Genomic DNA, 17,062 nt, shown 5'->3' with positions numbered 1-17,062 from the left:
CTTTTTTTGGAAACATTACCAACTGCTGATCAGACTGTTTTGTTCCTGTGGAGAAATGGTCTATCTTGAAATTGGTGATCCAAGAAGAAGAGAGAAGAAATTTGTATTTTGATTTCAAAGTATTTGAAAAACCTGATAGTGTATCTACTATTGGCTTTTGTAATTTTTATTGTAGGCATTGCTTTGTGTGCATTTTTCCCCCTGAGAGTCTTGATCCAGGCAGCACTTTTCCAAAGAAATAGTTCCATAATTAATATGAAGAAATCAATTGGGTCTATTTATTCTTTCTCTCCTTATTACAAGAACTGGAGACCCAGTGCACTAAATTTGTGCACGGGGGAGAAGAAGGGGGGTCCCTCAGCCCAGCCTGCACCCTCTCCAATCTGGGACCCCTTGAGGGATGTCCGACTGCCCGTTTAGGCTCAGTCCTACCTGGATAGGCCTAAACGTGCAGTCAGACATCCCTCTCACAATCCAGGACTCTTGGCTCCAAACTGCTCACCTGTCTGCCTTCCTGATTGCCCTTAACCACTTCAGCCTGTCAGCCTGATCACCCCCTAACCACTCCCCTGCCAGCCTAGTTGATGCCTAACTGCTCCCCTGCCAGCCTGTTTGCCCCTAAATGCCATCCCCTGCAGGCATGGTCCCTCCTAACTGCTCTCCCCTGCAGGCCTGGGTCTCCCCCAACTGCCTTTCCCTGCAGTCTTGATTGCCCCCAACTTCCCTCCCTTGCAGGCCTGGTCAATTTGCATATTATTCTTTTATTAGATAGGATAGATTAGACTTTGGAAATAAAAACAAAGAAGTTTATTTGATGTCATTTTACATTGGCAGAAGTCTCAGTTGTATTTGGGTACAATTAGATGTGTCCTCAGTAGCTCCTGTAGCTGCCACACGCCTGAGGACCCATAAGAAAGTTGGAGCAGGACTTTACAACCAGAGAACAAACATATGAAATATGCGACACCAGATGCACAGTCCTAGGAAACCATCCTTCTGGTGTCAAAGATTGATTTCTGAACTTTATAAAGTTGAAGATACTAATAAAATGTTAATTTCTTTTTTTCTGAACAAGATTGGATTTCTTAATGCAGTGACAAGTGTTTTAATGTTACTTGAGTTGTGATTTTTTAAATTTATGTTTTGGTAAAAGTCAAGAAATAGAGTGGTGACAGAGTATTACAGAATGTGGAAAATAGTTATGATAAGGAAATGTCTTTTTTTCCCCCCCTTAAAAATATTTTCCTTTAAAAATCATTTTTATAACTGTTAAAGTAATTTATTTAAAGAATAACTACATATGAGAAAATTATTGACTTACGCTTTGAGTGATAATCTTGAGGTTGAAATGTGTGCTATCATGTTTGTACACCATCCATTAAAAACCATTTCACTTGAAATGACCTTCAGGGTTCTTTCCTGTGTATTCTGGTTGTTGTACATTTGTGAACACTAAAGAGTGATATCTTGTTGAAACCTGAACAGAATTTCTCTTTGTTTGAGTAGCCGGTGATTTAGTGATGCCAGCTGCTCCTTTATCTGGATGTATATCTCCTTGTCCTCATTCTAAGAGGCTGTGGTGTCAGCTTCACTTGGAAAATTCTTTTTTAAGCCAAACGTAGATGCAAATGTGCTTAGCTTGTCAGGGTTAGACATTCACATTTTGATGCCTTTATGTAGTTGTATACGTGATGCTGGGATGTGACCTACTCATTATAATTAGTTCCCGCCTGAATATCTGTCTCTTGTTGCGTGGACTTCAAGGGGCAGTTGTTTGGTTTCCACAGTAAAACACTTTATTCCCTAAACAAATCTTATCAGAATTTGGGGGTGGGAGGATATTTTCTCTGATTCTTAAGATACATTTTCATTTTTATATTTCCTACTTTTTGTACCAAAGATAAAATCCTTAAGTCATCCATTCTTATAGACCCTTCCTTCCCTATGGCCATGGGTTGTCTAAGGCATAGACTTGAGCGAGCACCTCCTCAGGTTCAAGATTCATGTACGTGTAACAAAGTATCAGAATAATCTCCACGCAGAAGGTATTTATAAATAAATACGTTTCTGTTAACACTGGAGGATGTTTTAGAATACTAAGTTTGAGAATATAATGTATTGTGCTGTTATTAGTCATCATAATGAAATTTTCATTTTTTATTTTCTTTGGGGCTTTTCTTGGTGGCACAACTGTTGAAGAAATAAGTAATGTTAAAGCGAATAGACGGATGAGCATGTAGCAGATCCAGGATTAAATAGCCAACCTTTAGCAGCACAGTAGGATTTTATTTGTGGTATTCCAAAACAGTGAGCTAGTGACCGATGATGGTGGCGATGACAATATCATCTGCAATGTGAAATGTATTGCATTGTTTAGAGCAAAAGACACTGGAATTAAAGTCTTGGGCTCTGTTTCTATTTGCTAGCTCTGAGCTGCACAGTCTTGGGCAAGTTGGTTAACCTCTACAGGCTTTAAGACCTGTGTGTTGACCAGAAGGCCCAGTGTTTCTGAACCGTTTAGCTTCTCTCTAAGTAATAAGTAAGCAAATGTTAAGGGCTAAATGAAAAGGAGAAAGATGCACCAGGAAAGGAACTAACGGAGTGTTGGTGGAGGGAGGGAAGATGTGATTTTAAGTTGGGTTGTCAGTGAAGCTTCCACCCTCCCCCGGCCGGGAAGGCGATGTTTGATCCTTTGCAAATCTCAGGCAGCAGAATTCTAATTATTTACTGGAATTAACATCAAGAAGAAGTAAAGTGAGTTTCTTCTCCTGTTTATATTTGAAGTAGGTTTCTTCCAAAAAATATTTTTTAAATGAAGGAGCCAGGAATCATAGCTTACTGAAGGTTTTCTTTTGAGTTGGGAAAGTGCTCTTTTTATTTTCCTCTGGTCTGTTTTACATACTTGGTTCTCTAGAGCCATCATGCTTTTGACTGTTGGGGCTCACCTGCTTTTTGCCCCTTTCTTTTGTCATCATCATGCTCTGTTCCTATTTTTTCATGGACTTCTTTTTCCCCTTATATCCAGTGGATCATCAGCCAGTTTCTGCGCACAAAGTGTTTTCTCTGCATGGTGAGAGTACCTTCATGAGGAATGAAGAGGCCACAGTCCTCAAAGCACTTGGGATCTGCTGGGGTAGACAGATGTGATATCAGTCCATGGGGAGGGGGGGTAAGGGGGGGTTAGGATGTTCAGTATAGAGTTACAAGCCTGATGATTTGGGGGCACAGAGCAGGGGCATTTTATTCCAACTGAGTGGCTGGGATAAATGTTCCAGCTGCATTGACTTTCAGGTTGGACCTTTTAAAATGCACTGTGGTTTGATAGACTGACTAGGGAGTGCACTGTTAGACTGTGAGAACACTAAGGACAGGCCTGGTGTGAATGCTTTTCTCTTGGGCTAGAGGGTTGGGCATTTGGGCGAACACAAGATGAGTGATCCATGAGACTTAGATGTGACTAGAAATCTTCAGGCCAGACTTTGGAGCGTTCTTGAATGACCTGGTGTGAGAACGTGTGTCCCTGCCATGGACACGGAGAAACCAGTTAGACCTTCCAGTGCCCAGCTGGCTCTCCCCTCCTCCAGGGTTAGTCTGTTTCACATCAACAGTTTGCTTATCTTTCAGCGATGGCTATTGGTTTACATTCTATTCTCTGTCTTCAATACATTCTACTGACTCGTTTACTTTTCATTCATATGACCACAGTGATCAACTCTAACTTTTTTAGCAACTGGATCAATTCAGTAATACACATTGACATGCCAGTTTGTGGTCAAACCATTTTTGATGAAATACATTGATTGCGTTTGGAAGCGGTGCCAGTATTTCATGACTAGTCTTGCAAGGAATCCCAAGGAACTAACCATTGGCTGTCTTGGTTTTCTCTTTCAGGTTTTTAACAATCATTTTTTTCAAGTGACTATTGACGACCTGAGACCAGAACCTAGTAAACTCTCAATGCTGTGCCATGCGGATTCGTTGGGGATTTTACCAGTACAGTGGTGCCTTAAAAATGGAGTCAATCTCACACCTCCCAAAGGTTTGTATTCTGTGGAACCGTGCAGGGTATGAGTGATCCAGGAGGGTGACGTTGTTTATCTAGAGAAATTTACGTTGTAAACAATTTAGAAGGAGTGGAAAAAGAATGTCTTTCATGGTTGGCTTGACATAGGGATCTGTACAGATTCCTTCCCTGGTGGGAAGTGTGACCTTGGGCTTCTCAGTCCACTTCTGTAAATCAGAGTTCCGGGTGAGTAATTGAATGATCGTTGGTTCTGCTGCTCTTGTGTACCGATAGAGGGTAAGTGTTGCTAAGTGATTGAGGTTAAAAACTGCAGAGTGTCCATGAAGTGGCTTTATAAAGACAATAAAATGCTATTGAAGCATTTCTTTGCATTATATTTACAATGAATCATATTTTCCTTAGAGCCCAGTTGCTCCCAGATATACAACAATTTGATGCTATACTATATACTATATACTATATACTATATAATATATAATATATAATATATGCTATATACTATATACTATATACTATATACTATATACTATATACTATATACTATATAATATATAATATATAATATATAACATATAATTATATATATTTATTATATTATATTATATTATATTATATATAATATATAATAGCCTAAGTGACTGTTTGACTGTTCAACCAGTAGCTATGGAATGCACTGACCACTAGGGGACAGGCATGGAATCATGGAACAGACTGATGAATCTCAGAGGGAATTGGGGAGGGGAGGGAGGGAAGAGATTAAGCAAAGATCTTATATGCATACTAGAGGCCTGGTGCACATACTTGGGGTCCCTTAGCCTGGCCTGTGGGGATTGGGCCTAATCCATGCACCGGGCCTTTGACATCCCCTGAGGGGTCCCAGATTATGAGAGGGTGCAGGTCAGGTTGAGGGACCGAACTGGGCCTCTAGTATTAACATAATTAAATTGGGAACCAGGTTACTCTAAAATATTTTTTACATTGGGATTCATGCACCACACTGTAAGTTTGATTAACTTGGTGTGCTGTCCCTTATAGGTCTAAGGTTTATTCAAGGAACAAAGCAGTAAGACAAAAGGAGAGAAGATAGGGAGAAAATAAATGGAATAATAGAAGAGAAAATGAGAAGACAGTAGAAAAGTAAATTTATGGAGAGATTATAACAGATAACTACAAATAATACCAGGGTTTTGTGCTAACCCTTCCAGCTCACCAGGATCTGGTTTACATGCAGTGTTGACCATATTGGGAGATAATTAATGCCCACAGGTTGAGTTCCAGTTTTCCTGGTGGCCATCACATACCACGTACCACCTTTAATTGTGTACACCCAGCTCCTATCCATGGCGTGCCTGTACTCCACTGGCATGAATATACTTTGATATTTTTAAGCTTTTATCCTCGTTGTTCATCCCTGCTCATTCCCATGGAGGACTGCTTTTGAGTATTTCCATTTAGGTTCTGCAGTAATGGAATGTGGTCTAATTATAGAGTACCATGAACTTCTGCTTAACAGTGTTTATACTATTTTAAGTGCTTAACTCATTTAATCCTCAAAACGAGGATTTCCCTGTGAGGTAAATTAGTCACACATAGACAGTCACAGGGCAGGAGGTCTGGCTCCGGATCCTGCTCCCCGTCATGGTGAGAACTCCAGTTCACAAGGCCCAGGTTCTTGCTTGCATTTGGGCACTCACCAAAGACTGGCCAGGTCCCTGTGCCTCAGCTTTCAGGACTGTCAAAGGGGGACACTCCTGGTATTCCACAGGCGCACAGAATCAAAGAAATGACAAAAGTCTAAGTGTTTTTATAGTCCCTTAAAATGACTATCCAGCTATTTATGATAAAATATGTATTGGTGGTAGATAATGCAAGGCCTTTCCTGCTGTGAACTGTTAGCACTAGGTCACTTGTGGCGTTCGAAGGCCCCTTGGGCCACTGTTGCTTCTTGTAACCACTCTAATCAAACCATGTGCATGGATGGGTTTCATGCCATTGAAGGAAGTTTTTTTCCCTAGATCTCTAAAATGCTTCTTAGTTGGACTTTGCAGATGTCTAGTTAGTAATACGATCTATTTAATAATTTTAAAAACATTGGTTGGCTATTTCCTTACATAATGAAAAAAAGGGAAGTATTAATGCATGCATTTTGTCTGCTTGATTATTTCATTATGGCAGAGGTTTAATGTTTACCAGAATTTCTAAATGTGCTTCTTATGAATTATAACTCTTAAAATGTGTTTTTTAGAAAAGTGATTGTAGCCATAGCTTATTTACTAGGAAAATGTATGTGTTTATTTGGATGATTGCATTTCATAATATTAAGAAAGTTGTTTTAGATTGATGTACTGAACTAATGTGTAACGAAATGACTATTCAAATGTATTTAGAATATTGAGCGTTTTAATATATTAAGCTTTTTAAACCTAACATTTAGCCACATTTATTATTTCTTCTCTGTCACCCAAGTATTTGTGATATAAGATGAAATGAAACTATCTTTATGTAGTTTTCCAAATTATTTCTTCCCCTGTTAAAAATGAAGGGTGCCTTTTGAAAAATCACACACACACAAAAGAAAATTTCTTCATGAATGTTGTTGTGGAATATTGAGTATGGTGATTAATATCTCCTAATAAGAAATTTTCATGATAAGCCTTTAAAAAAAAAAACCCCACTTAAAACACTTAAGAAGTGATCAGTATCATTAGTCAGGGATCCACTGGTAATCTATAGGGGTTGTGTTTTGGCTACCGGACTGTTATCTTGAAATAGTACAGATTTTACTAATAAGCCAGTAAGAAAAAGACCAGCTTTCAGAATATCAACAGATAGTCCACAATTAAAAGAAACATAAGGACTCTTATTCAAACATATCACAGTAAGAGAAATGTGAGTGAAAATCATATTGAGATGGCATGCATTTATAAAATGAGGTAGAAAACCAAAAGAGAAAGAAAAAAATTTTGTTTTGATGAGTGTGTGGAGGAACAAGAATTCCCAGATTTGCTGGTGACAGTGCAGGTAGGTGCAAACTGTGTCCAAGGTATTTTGTCAAATTTTACTAAAATTATAAATGCATTTTACCCTTTGACTCAGCAGTTTTATTCCTGGAAATCTCTCCTGAAGATACACTGTGCAGATAATATGCAAAAAAGTTTGTTCTTTGCAGCATGATAATGGAATAGCAAATACTGGAAAAAGTCCAAGTGCTTATCTGTATGGATTAAATAGATTTTAGATATCCATATAATGAAAACTATGCAATTGTTAAAAAGAATGAGGAAATCTCTGTGTACTGATATGAGAAGTGCTCCAAGATAGGCTGCAAGTGATAAATATCAGTAGATTATAGCATGACACTTTCTTGTTAGAAAAGAGGTAAAGGAAAATATTTGTTTGCTCGTATTTCTGTAAAGAAACTGTCAGGTTACATAAGAAACTAATAATGACATTTTTACTTCCTCCTTTCCAATTTGGATGCTTTTTATTTTCTTGTCTGATTGATGTGGCTAGGACTTCTAGTACTATGTTGAATAAGAATGGTGAAAGCTGACATTCCTGTCTTATTCCTCTTTTTAGGAAAATGATTTTAGTTTTGCCCATTGATTATGATATTGGCTGTAGGTTTGTCATATACGGCCTTCATTATGTTGAGGCATGATCCCTCTCTTCCTACTTTGCTGAGAGTTTTTATTAAAAATGGGTGTTCGATTTTGTGAAATGCCTTTTCTATGTCTATTGATATGATGTGATTTTTGTCTTTCAATTTGTTTTTGTGGTGTATCACATTTATTGATTCATGAATATTGTACCAGCTTTGCATCCCTGGGATAAATCCCACTTGATCACTTATGGAATCTAAAGAACAAAATAAACTGACAAAACGAAACAGATCCAGAGACATGGAAACATCTAACAGACAGAGGAATCTCAGAGGAAAGGGAGAGGGCTGGAAGATATTAACCAAAGAATTTATATGCATATATGCAATACCCATGGATAGACAATAGTGTAATGAAGGTCTGGGGAGGAGGTGGGAGCAAAGAGAAGGGGGGTTATTGGGGGGGGGGGGGAGGAGCATCTGTAATACTTTCAACAATAAAGATAAAATTTAAAAAAAAATAGTATATGAAGGTAAACACAAAAAGGAACTAATAAAAATGAGAATTCTGAATGGAGGTTCCAAGTTATAAAGATGGCGAGCAGGACAGATGGAAGTGAGGGTATGAGTGAGACTCTGAGCAGAATACTTTTAAGAGTATTTTTATTTTTGATCTAACATAATGTATTATGCATTAAAAGTAAACCTATTATTAAGAGTAGAGAGTTTTTATAACTAAAAGGGATCTTAAAGATGACTTCATCAGTTTTAATCATTTTACTTGTGGATAAATTGAAGCTCTGGTGTATAATAAATTTTTCAAGTACTGAAGCAGAAGTACTGGCTAAAAACCCTAGTCTTAAGAACCCAAATTGTGTGTGTGTGCGTTTATAACCGAATCTACCATTTACTCCTGTTGTCTGTCACTGTTATATTCATAAAAGCCGTCCTCAGGAATGTAGGGCTATTGGGTGTCCTTAGAGAGGATTAGCTGATGTCAGTGGACCATGGCTCTTCTGTGACTGGAATTGTCTCTATGTCAGAGCATTTGGAGAATTTCAGTTCTCAGGTATAATTTTCCAAGTGCTTGCAGATCTAACAAAGTCACAGCTTTACTTATTGAGCTCCCTTACCTTTTTGTGAGAGGGGAATGTGTTCATTTTTGTAATTAAAATGAAATACAGTTTAGAGGAAGTGGTGGGGATTTCCTTAATGCTGATTTGATTGTTTTCTTGTGAGGGAATTTGTTAATGTCTTTGGTAGTCACACCAGGGCTGGGAGTTATGTTGTAGAATTCTTTTAAAACACCATTCTTTGCTTTATGAAAGTATACACTGTCTTTGAACTAATTTTTTTATTTTTAACTTAAATTCTGAACTTTATAAAGAGCGTATGTCTGATTTATTCTACTTGCTGAGAGGTGTTTAGATGTGCTGTGTGTATGTTTTCCACAAGTGTAATATATTGTTTTGGTTTCCTATCCAGTCATAAACACTGCTTATAATTTTGTGTTGCCCAGTAGCAAAAAGATATCCTATTCATTCCCCAGTCAGTGGAAAGCAGCAGATGATGAAATAAAAGACAACCAGTGGTCTAGGAGATGTGCAGAAACATAGGTCCTTACTTACATTGTTTTAACTTCATTCCTATTTTTTTGAAGTCTGTTTCCAGGCTGTAGAGACAAGCCGTCTAAGCTGGAGTGGGTAGGACTTTTTCGGAGCTCTCTGTGCATGAGCAAATGCTTTTCTATAAAGCCAGGGACAGAGCCTGGAGGTTTTACCCCATCCCTTTAAGCCCAGTGAAGAATTCAATTTTATAGGCATTAAAAGTGACCAAACAAGATAATAAATCATCTAAGCAAAAATGCGTATAGGGTATCAACCATGATTTGCTATTTCAAAATGATTTCACTAACCTCCATGGCGGGGAACATCAAAGACTAGCGGTAGAATGAATGGAGAGAACATCCCACTTGGGGATCTTTGTAGAAAATGTTTAGCCTTTCATTTCTGTTGTAAAATGTCTGAGCGAAGGCTGAAGAAAATCGCTTATTTTAACACTTCATGTCTACTAGCTGGCCATCTTAGGTTTAGGAAGTAAGGGTGTATTTTAATTATTATCGGGACACAGAGTAGTGAACCCTTGCTGGTATTCTCTTTTCCTGGACACTGACTGATGAACGCAGCCCATTTTGTAATCTGTGATATTTGCCACATACCAAAAGGACAGAAAATGAACCCACTCTCATGCACCTGCCACCATGACTGAGATGTTACATTTTGCCATATTTGATTCTGATTTTTTAAAAGTGAAATAAAACATTACAGATATAACGGAGAACTGAGGCATGCTGGCCTCTCTAGTTCTGGCACCCCATGTCCGATCCATTGTGAATCCTGTTGACATTTTTGGGATCTGATCACACGTCATCACCACCTCCTGGGTTCAGGGCTCCTTTAAATCTCACCTGGGTTACTTGCAGTGGCCTCCTGCTTTCCTCAGTTTACTCTCAACACCGTAGTCAACTGTAAAGCACACTTGTTCCTCCTCTGTCTGCTCAGACCTCACGCAGTGGCCAAGTTCTGGTAATGGCAACAGCCTACAATGCCGCATCTCTGAAGGGTTCCTTGATCCACTTCCTCACTCCAGCCTCCTTGCCCTTCCTGGACCAGGGGCAGGCACATCCCCTCCATAGGACATTGGCACTCACTGTGCCCTGAGCTGGTCACATTCTTCCCTTCCTCAGTCCTGCATTTTGAGGTGGTCTGTTTGGCTGCCCTCTTTAATATATAGGTTAACTTAGGAAAATTGACATTTTATTATATTATCTTTTTGTAACTTGAAATTTTTTGCTAGAATTTTGCTTTTGCAGTTTCCAGTCCCTCTGCCTGGCACATGGTTCGCTTCCACCATTCCTCTACATTTCAATTTTTCCTTAAGGGCTCCCTTGATGCAGCCCTTCCTACACCTTTTGTCCACTTTCTCTCTCTAGCACTTGTGATCACTTGACTTTTTACATTTGTGTATAATCTGTTTCCTCTCACTGAAGTGTTCGCTCTGTGAAGTAAGGATTTGTGTCAGTTTTGTCCATTTCTGTATTCCTAGTGTTAAAACCCTGCCTAGCGTACAGCATGCACTTACTAAATATTTCTAAATGAATGGGTGTGTAAATGAGCAAATGGTTAGAGTAGAGAAGTAAACACTTTCTTAAAAATTTGGTTCATGTTGCCAAATTGACTCCTGCAATCGTTATTCAAGCTAGATACCAACCAGAAAAAAAAGTATCTGCTTCCCAACAGTCATTACAGGGTGGGACTCATATTACTGTTTTTTCATTTTGCCAATCAGGGAGATGGCAAACATGATATTCTTTTGCTGTTTTTATTTTTTATTAAAACTGTACAGGTTTTTTTGTTTTGTTTTGTTTTGTTTTCCACATTTACCCAGCATAGAGGAGCAGCCCTTATTCCTATCCTGTCTTTTATTAAAGGGAAATATTTTTTGTAACCCTCTCTTCCCCTCCTTCCCAAATCACTGGCTACAGGCCTGACCACCATGGTTATCTCAGGGTTGCCCTGATTCGAATGCGGGTACTGAGGAGAGATCTGACTTCCTGTGGGAACTGAAAACCATCAGGAATCTGTAAGCACACCAGAAGTGAGAGGACAGCTGTGGGGAGGCAGTTATATAATGAATCAACCCTTGATTGATTGACCAGTGCCTTGATTAGCTTTTAAAATAGAGCAAAGATGTTATGCTTTTAAGTAATTTTTATTATTGAAGTAGCTCGTGATCATGAGTGAAAGCTTGGAAAGTACCAAGAGGTAGGGAAAAAAGTATCCAGGAATCCCACCACCCAGTTAGTTATTTTGATATTTATCACTAGGTTTTTCTTTCTTTTATTTTTATTTTTATTTTTGCGTATTTTTAATATAAATTAGGTAATTCTGTATATGCTTGTACCATTTTTTTCATTTAAAATCATAGCAATCACCCATAGCCCAGTGGTCAGCAAACTGCAGCTCGCGAGCCACACACAGCTCTTTGGTCCCTTGAATTTTTAGCAAAGGCCAGCTTAGGAGTACCCTAATTAAGTTAATAACAATGTACCTACCTCTACAGTTTAAATTTAAAAAATTTGGCTCTCAAAAGAAATTCCATTCATTGTACTGTTGATATTTGGCTCTGTTGACTAATGAGTTTGCCTACCACTGTCCTAGCCGGTTTGGTTCAGTGGATAGAGCGTCGGCCTGTGAACTGAAGGGTCCTGGTTCAATTCCGATCAAGTGTGCACGCCTGGGTTTCAGGCTCCTGGGTTTCAGGAGCTGTGTAAGAGGCAGCCCATAAATGATTCTCTCTCATCATTGATGTTTCTATCTCTCTCTTCCTCTCCCTTCCTCTCTGAAGTCAATAAAAATATATGTAATAAAAAATAAAATAAAGCCATAGCAATCATTTATCATGACCTTTTTAAAAAAACTGACTGTGAAGTTTCATGTCTGCATCACTTGACATGGTCTTGGATAAGTATCAAAACATTTTCTATATTTGGATACAAAGCTCTCCCCATCCCCCCTCCACTCACCCCCAGATAGTATTATCAATAATAGTGCCATTATATCTTAACATATAGCATTCTTTTTTGTATTTCTAGGTTTGTTTTTATGGGATAAGTTCCTAGAAAAGAAATTGTGTCAAAGTCCATGAACATTTTTACTGCCAAACCGTTTTTTAAAACAATTGTCTACTTGCACTGCCAATAGCAATGTTTGAAAGTGGAGCTGCTTTATGTCAATTAATTTGTGTCAAATGGAAATGGGTCATCGACCTGTTCCCTTTTGGATCTGTAACAGTTGGAACTTCATTCAGAATAAACACTAATAAAAGCTGAAATAACTCTAGTGGTTGTGGTTCAACAGTCTCCTATGGCAGCTAGCTGCAAATTTTAATAGCCTAAGGGATTTTGATTTGCCTTCATTTTCTTTTCCCCTCTGCTATTTCCCTCTCTCTGGCTTTAAAACATGTTTTTCTGGCTGCAGTTAAGCCCTAGTACTTCTTGTTCTGTCTTTGTTGATTAATGGGTATAATTGACCCCTGTTGTCTCTATTATACAAGGCATAGCAATTTGTTTTTATGTAGCAGTTATTTTCTGAACTGTCACAAAACTGCCTTACAAAGAGACCTCATTATCAACCCTATCAACCCGAAGGAAAAGAATTTTAAGTGATGAAGTGAATAAAGGTCCCTAAGACAAGGAGGAGGAGAAGGAGGAGAAGGAGGAGGAGGAAGAGGGGGAGGAGGGGGAGGAGGGAGAGGAGGAGGAGGAGTATTGGCTGTTCAAATGTTCAGGGAAAGGAGAGAGTTCTAGCGTTGCTTACATACTCAACAAGACTTGGTTATCCTTTGAGATTATTAGATTAAAAATGGCTCCCATAGAATCGTGAAGACTGGATGTAGAGGATGAATGTTGGTCCAAGAAACAATGGAGCAGAACATTTTATGGAGGGGGTTGAAGTCCACTGGAGTTAGCAATTAGGTACTGAATACTAGAGAACCCTGCTAAATGTCTGTCTGTAGAAGTAGAGGCAATTTCTGAGTTGAAAATTTTATCTGAACAGATATTGACCATAAAGAATACCTATATTTTACCCAACTGGCATGGCTCAGTGGTTGAGCATTAACTTATGAACCAATAGATCATGGTTTGATTCCCAGACAGGGCACATACCCAGATTGTGGGCTTGATCCCCAGTGTGTGGCGTGCAGGAGGCGGCTGATCAGTGATTCTTTCTCATCATTGATGTTTTTATCTTTCTCTCCCTCTTCCTTCATCTCTGTAAAAAATCAATTATATATACTTGATTTCAGAGAGGAAGGGAGAAGGATAGAGTTAGAAATAACGATGAAAGAGAAACATTGATCAGCTGCCGCCTGCACAACCCCTACTGGGAATGTGCTCATAACCAAGGTACATGCCCTTGACTGGAACAAGGGACCCTTCAGTCCGGAGGCCGATGCTCTATCCACTGAGCCAAACCGGTTTCGGCTAAAAATATATATTTTAAAATACCTAAATTTCATGTTATCTCAGAACATAATTTACTATTTATATGTTTCCCTCTAATTTTTCTCTTCACCTGTGATCTTGATGAGGCTTCCTCATTCACAAAATTAAGTAAGGAAGCAGCAGAAGTGTAGGGAATAGATGGAACAGAGACCTTGACTCTGTAACAGACTCGGCTGGCCCCACCATGGGACAAATCCGGTCCTGTTACAGGGGCTCATCTTGTCAGCTGTTCAATTGAGAGCTCATCTAGGGAACGTCTTGTCACGTAATCTCTGTTTGTCAGCCCTGCCACACGTTTCTCCTGGGAGAAGACAAGGACACTAAGCACAGAGGAAAAGAAAAAAACCCTAAGCAGCAACAGTGAACTATCAGTGGTGGTGGTTCTGAGTCATGGAATGCAGCAGCTAGAGGGGGCTTTATAAGATCGTCTCTTTATTGTGTGAAGTAGTAGAGAAAGTCTGTTGCATACAAGGTTTAATTTACTTTCACATTGGTCCATCTAGTTCTTGGAGAACTGGATCTAAAATCAGTCTTCCTTCTGGTTTCAGTACCCTTCGTACTGTTAGGTAACTTCTCACCAGTTGGGATTCTCCTTTTTTTTTATACATTAATTTGAGTATTTAACCCAAAACGGTTCCAGACAGACTACTGCTCTTCAAGTGGCGGGTTGTAGTAATTGCACAGGAACTTGCATTGCCTTGTTTAACACACGTTTTGTTTTGCTTATGAATATTCGGAAGAAAGTTGGGTTGATCCCTCCCAGAAACCTCTGCTGCTGCTGGAGCCTCTGGCTGGAGGGGCAGAGCAGCCGGAAGATGTTGCTGGCCCCATTCAGAACCAGCTAGAAAGAGTACATAGCACCTCAAAACTCTCAGACTTCCTATCTCCTTATGGGAAGGAAGTGAGGACTTGTCAGTCTTCATAGAATGAGAGGGACATCTTACAAGGAAGTGGGTACCTCTGCCACTGATGGGGAGCAGCTCATGGGAGGGTCAAGGGTCAGCCTCTGGGCCAGAGAAGGTTAATCCCGCCATCTTAGGAAAAATTGGGTAAATTTTGCTTACTTAATAAAAAGAACATTATTTTGTACTTGTGAGTACAGATGGAGGTAGGAGGCAAATGTTATCTTGAGTTTCTTTAGTAAAAAATTTATGTCATTACTCTGCAACTATGGGATTTAGGAACTAAAGTCCCCATGTTAAGTGAACTTTCAGGTATAAATATACTTAAATGTATTTTACATATACTTAAACTATTAAAGGGAGAACACTAAATGAAGAGTATAGTGACATTTTGTACAGATTCAATGAATCCTGATTACTACTGTATTTTTCATTCCTATCAGTCCTTTTTTCACAGGAAATGCAAATACTCACACATTAAGATGTATTTTCCCATCTAGCTTAAGCCATACACTCAGTGTTGTTCTTATTTTATAATTTTGAACTGTTTTCCTCTCCCATGTCTTGGGTGGGTATGATGGATATATATATATATTTTATAAGTGTACCTCCCCCCCCAAAAATCAAATGAATAAAGAAAGAAAAAACCACTTTGGTAAGATCTGAATCTCATTAAATTTAGCATATATGAATAGTTGTTTCTCAATCCCCTCCCTCAATATTATCTATTCTTCAGAACAGATCTATCCATTGCTATGCACTGGTGTGGTCAATTCCACCTTGTCTTTACCTGGTTTCGGGCACCGCATTCTGGAAATAATGGTGCACCCTAACCTGTATGCAGTACTTCACATTTTTCAAAATATCTCATTCGACCCTCCTGAAATCTGATGTGCTGTGAGGCTTAAGAAAAGACTTCCCCTTTGGGGTGCCTAACCTTGCACCCCTCATTATTTTAATTAGTGGCACTGTGAAGCTGTTCACTGTTGGTGTTTAGCCTGATTAATGTTGTCCTGTTCTGTCCTGTGCAGGTTACTCTGGCCAGGACTTTGACTGGGCCGATTACCACAAGCAGCATGGAACGGAAGAAGCACCTCCTTTCTGCTTCAAAAATGTAAGACGCTCGTTTCTTGCCACTCCTTTTACCACAGATGTTGCTCACCATAAGTGCCATCAATTGTTTTGTATTTATTGAGCAAGCGTAGAGTGCTGCTATGTTCCATGGAACACCAAAACTTTCATAGTTTTTGAAAAGTCCTCCTTTTAGCTTGTCTATTACAGTAATTCTGGGAGATAGTAACAAATTGATTACTGAATGAACAGTGGCTTACCCATGCTATACATTTAGTTCTCACTGAGGGAAGGGTCCAGGATGTATTGGGTTTCTGGGTGATTCTTCTCATTGTGGTGAGCCTTGAGCTAGATATGTTTTGGTCTCAGTCCCTGGATCTGGTGAGCAGATAGGGAGAGAAGACAGCCCTAGTTGTAAGCAGGGCAGCCAGTATTGACACACACTACTCTGTTCCCTTTCTCTCAGTGAGAACCAGTCCCTCATCTGCACCATGAATGAGGCTAGGAGATGCCCTGGCTGGTTCCTCAGCCGTGACTCCATACTGTAGAAGAGAGAGGACAAACTGGTGGACAGCTAGCCACCTGTGCTACCAATAGCTGTGCACTTTGTATGCATAGCTATTGGTGACTATGGGGTATAATATTGTTAAGCCCATCAATAGGTACAGATTCTGTGTACTTGAGAAATATTCTTAAAATATGATCTTTTTTTTTTTTTTTTTGCCTTGGATTATTTTTCTAGGATGCTAGTCCAACAAATTTGTACTTTGCTTGCTTACTTTAAGCCCCTTCCTCATTCAAATAGAACTTATTGGCACAGTAATAGGATTTTTGTGACAAATAAAAAAGCTGTGCGTGTGTGTGTGTGTGTGTGTGTGTGTGCGCACTCACTCATACATGTATGTATTTGCTTTGTTATCAGAATTGGTTGTATTGAGTAGTTTATAAATTATTCATTTTTATTTCATCAGCCCTGGGGAACTATGAAAAGAGACGTAGATTAGTATCTCTGATTTAAGAATGAGGCATCAATATATAGCTTAGTGCATTGAACACATATTACATGATGAAGCTAATTCTTTGTGCTGAGAAAAGACAGTCCTCCAGCTGAGGACTGCAGATACTAAATGCAGAGTGCTCCCGAATCACAGACTTGTTTTCTAGACATGTGCTTCTATTGCTGCTGAATCATTGCCGCCCCACCTATAGTTTGTTCTTCAGGGTAACAGAATACGAGAACTGAGAGGAGGAAAGGGTTGACTTAGTAGAGAGAAACTCAATACTGAGCATAAGTCAAAAACGGATTTTGGAGAATTAAGTAGGTTGATTACTGGGTCAACTTGTACTCCTAAATACAGAAACAAATCAGTGGCAGAGTGGAAATCAAAGCTTTGTAA

At 39.1% G+C, this 17,062-nt stretch overlaps 1 protein-coding gene across 3 annotated transcripts in view; it reads left to right on the top strand.

Moving 5' to 3' along the window:
• The window catches only part of SFMBT2 (Scm like with four mbt domains 2), a 207,140-nt gene that overhangs the window by 133,575 nt on the left and 56,503 nt on the right, over positions 1-17,062 (top strand). For all 3 annotated transcript variants that reach the window (XM_084869269.1, XM_084869268.1, XM_084869270.1), the window contains 2 exons: positions 3,892-4,039; positions 15,626-15,708. In XM_084869269.1, coding sequence (XP_084725395.1) covers positions 3,892-4,039; positions 15,626-15,708 — 231 coding nt within the window. The remainder of the gene's footprint in view (positions 1-3,891; positions 4,040-15,625; positions 15,709-17,062) is intronic.

This window comes from Pipistrellus hanaki (assembly GCF_964339955.1).
Source record: "Pipistrellus hanaki genome assembly, chromosome: 1".
In the NCBI taxonomy this organism is placed as follows: domain Eukaryota; kingdom Metazoa; phylum Chordata; class Mammalia; order Chiroptera; family Vespertilionidae; genus Pipistrellus; species Pipistrellus hanaki.
This window is presented reverse-complemented; position numbering and strand designations above follow the sequence as displayed.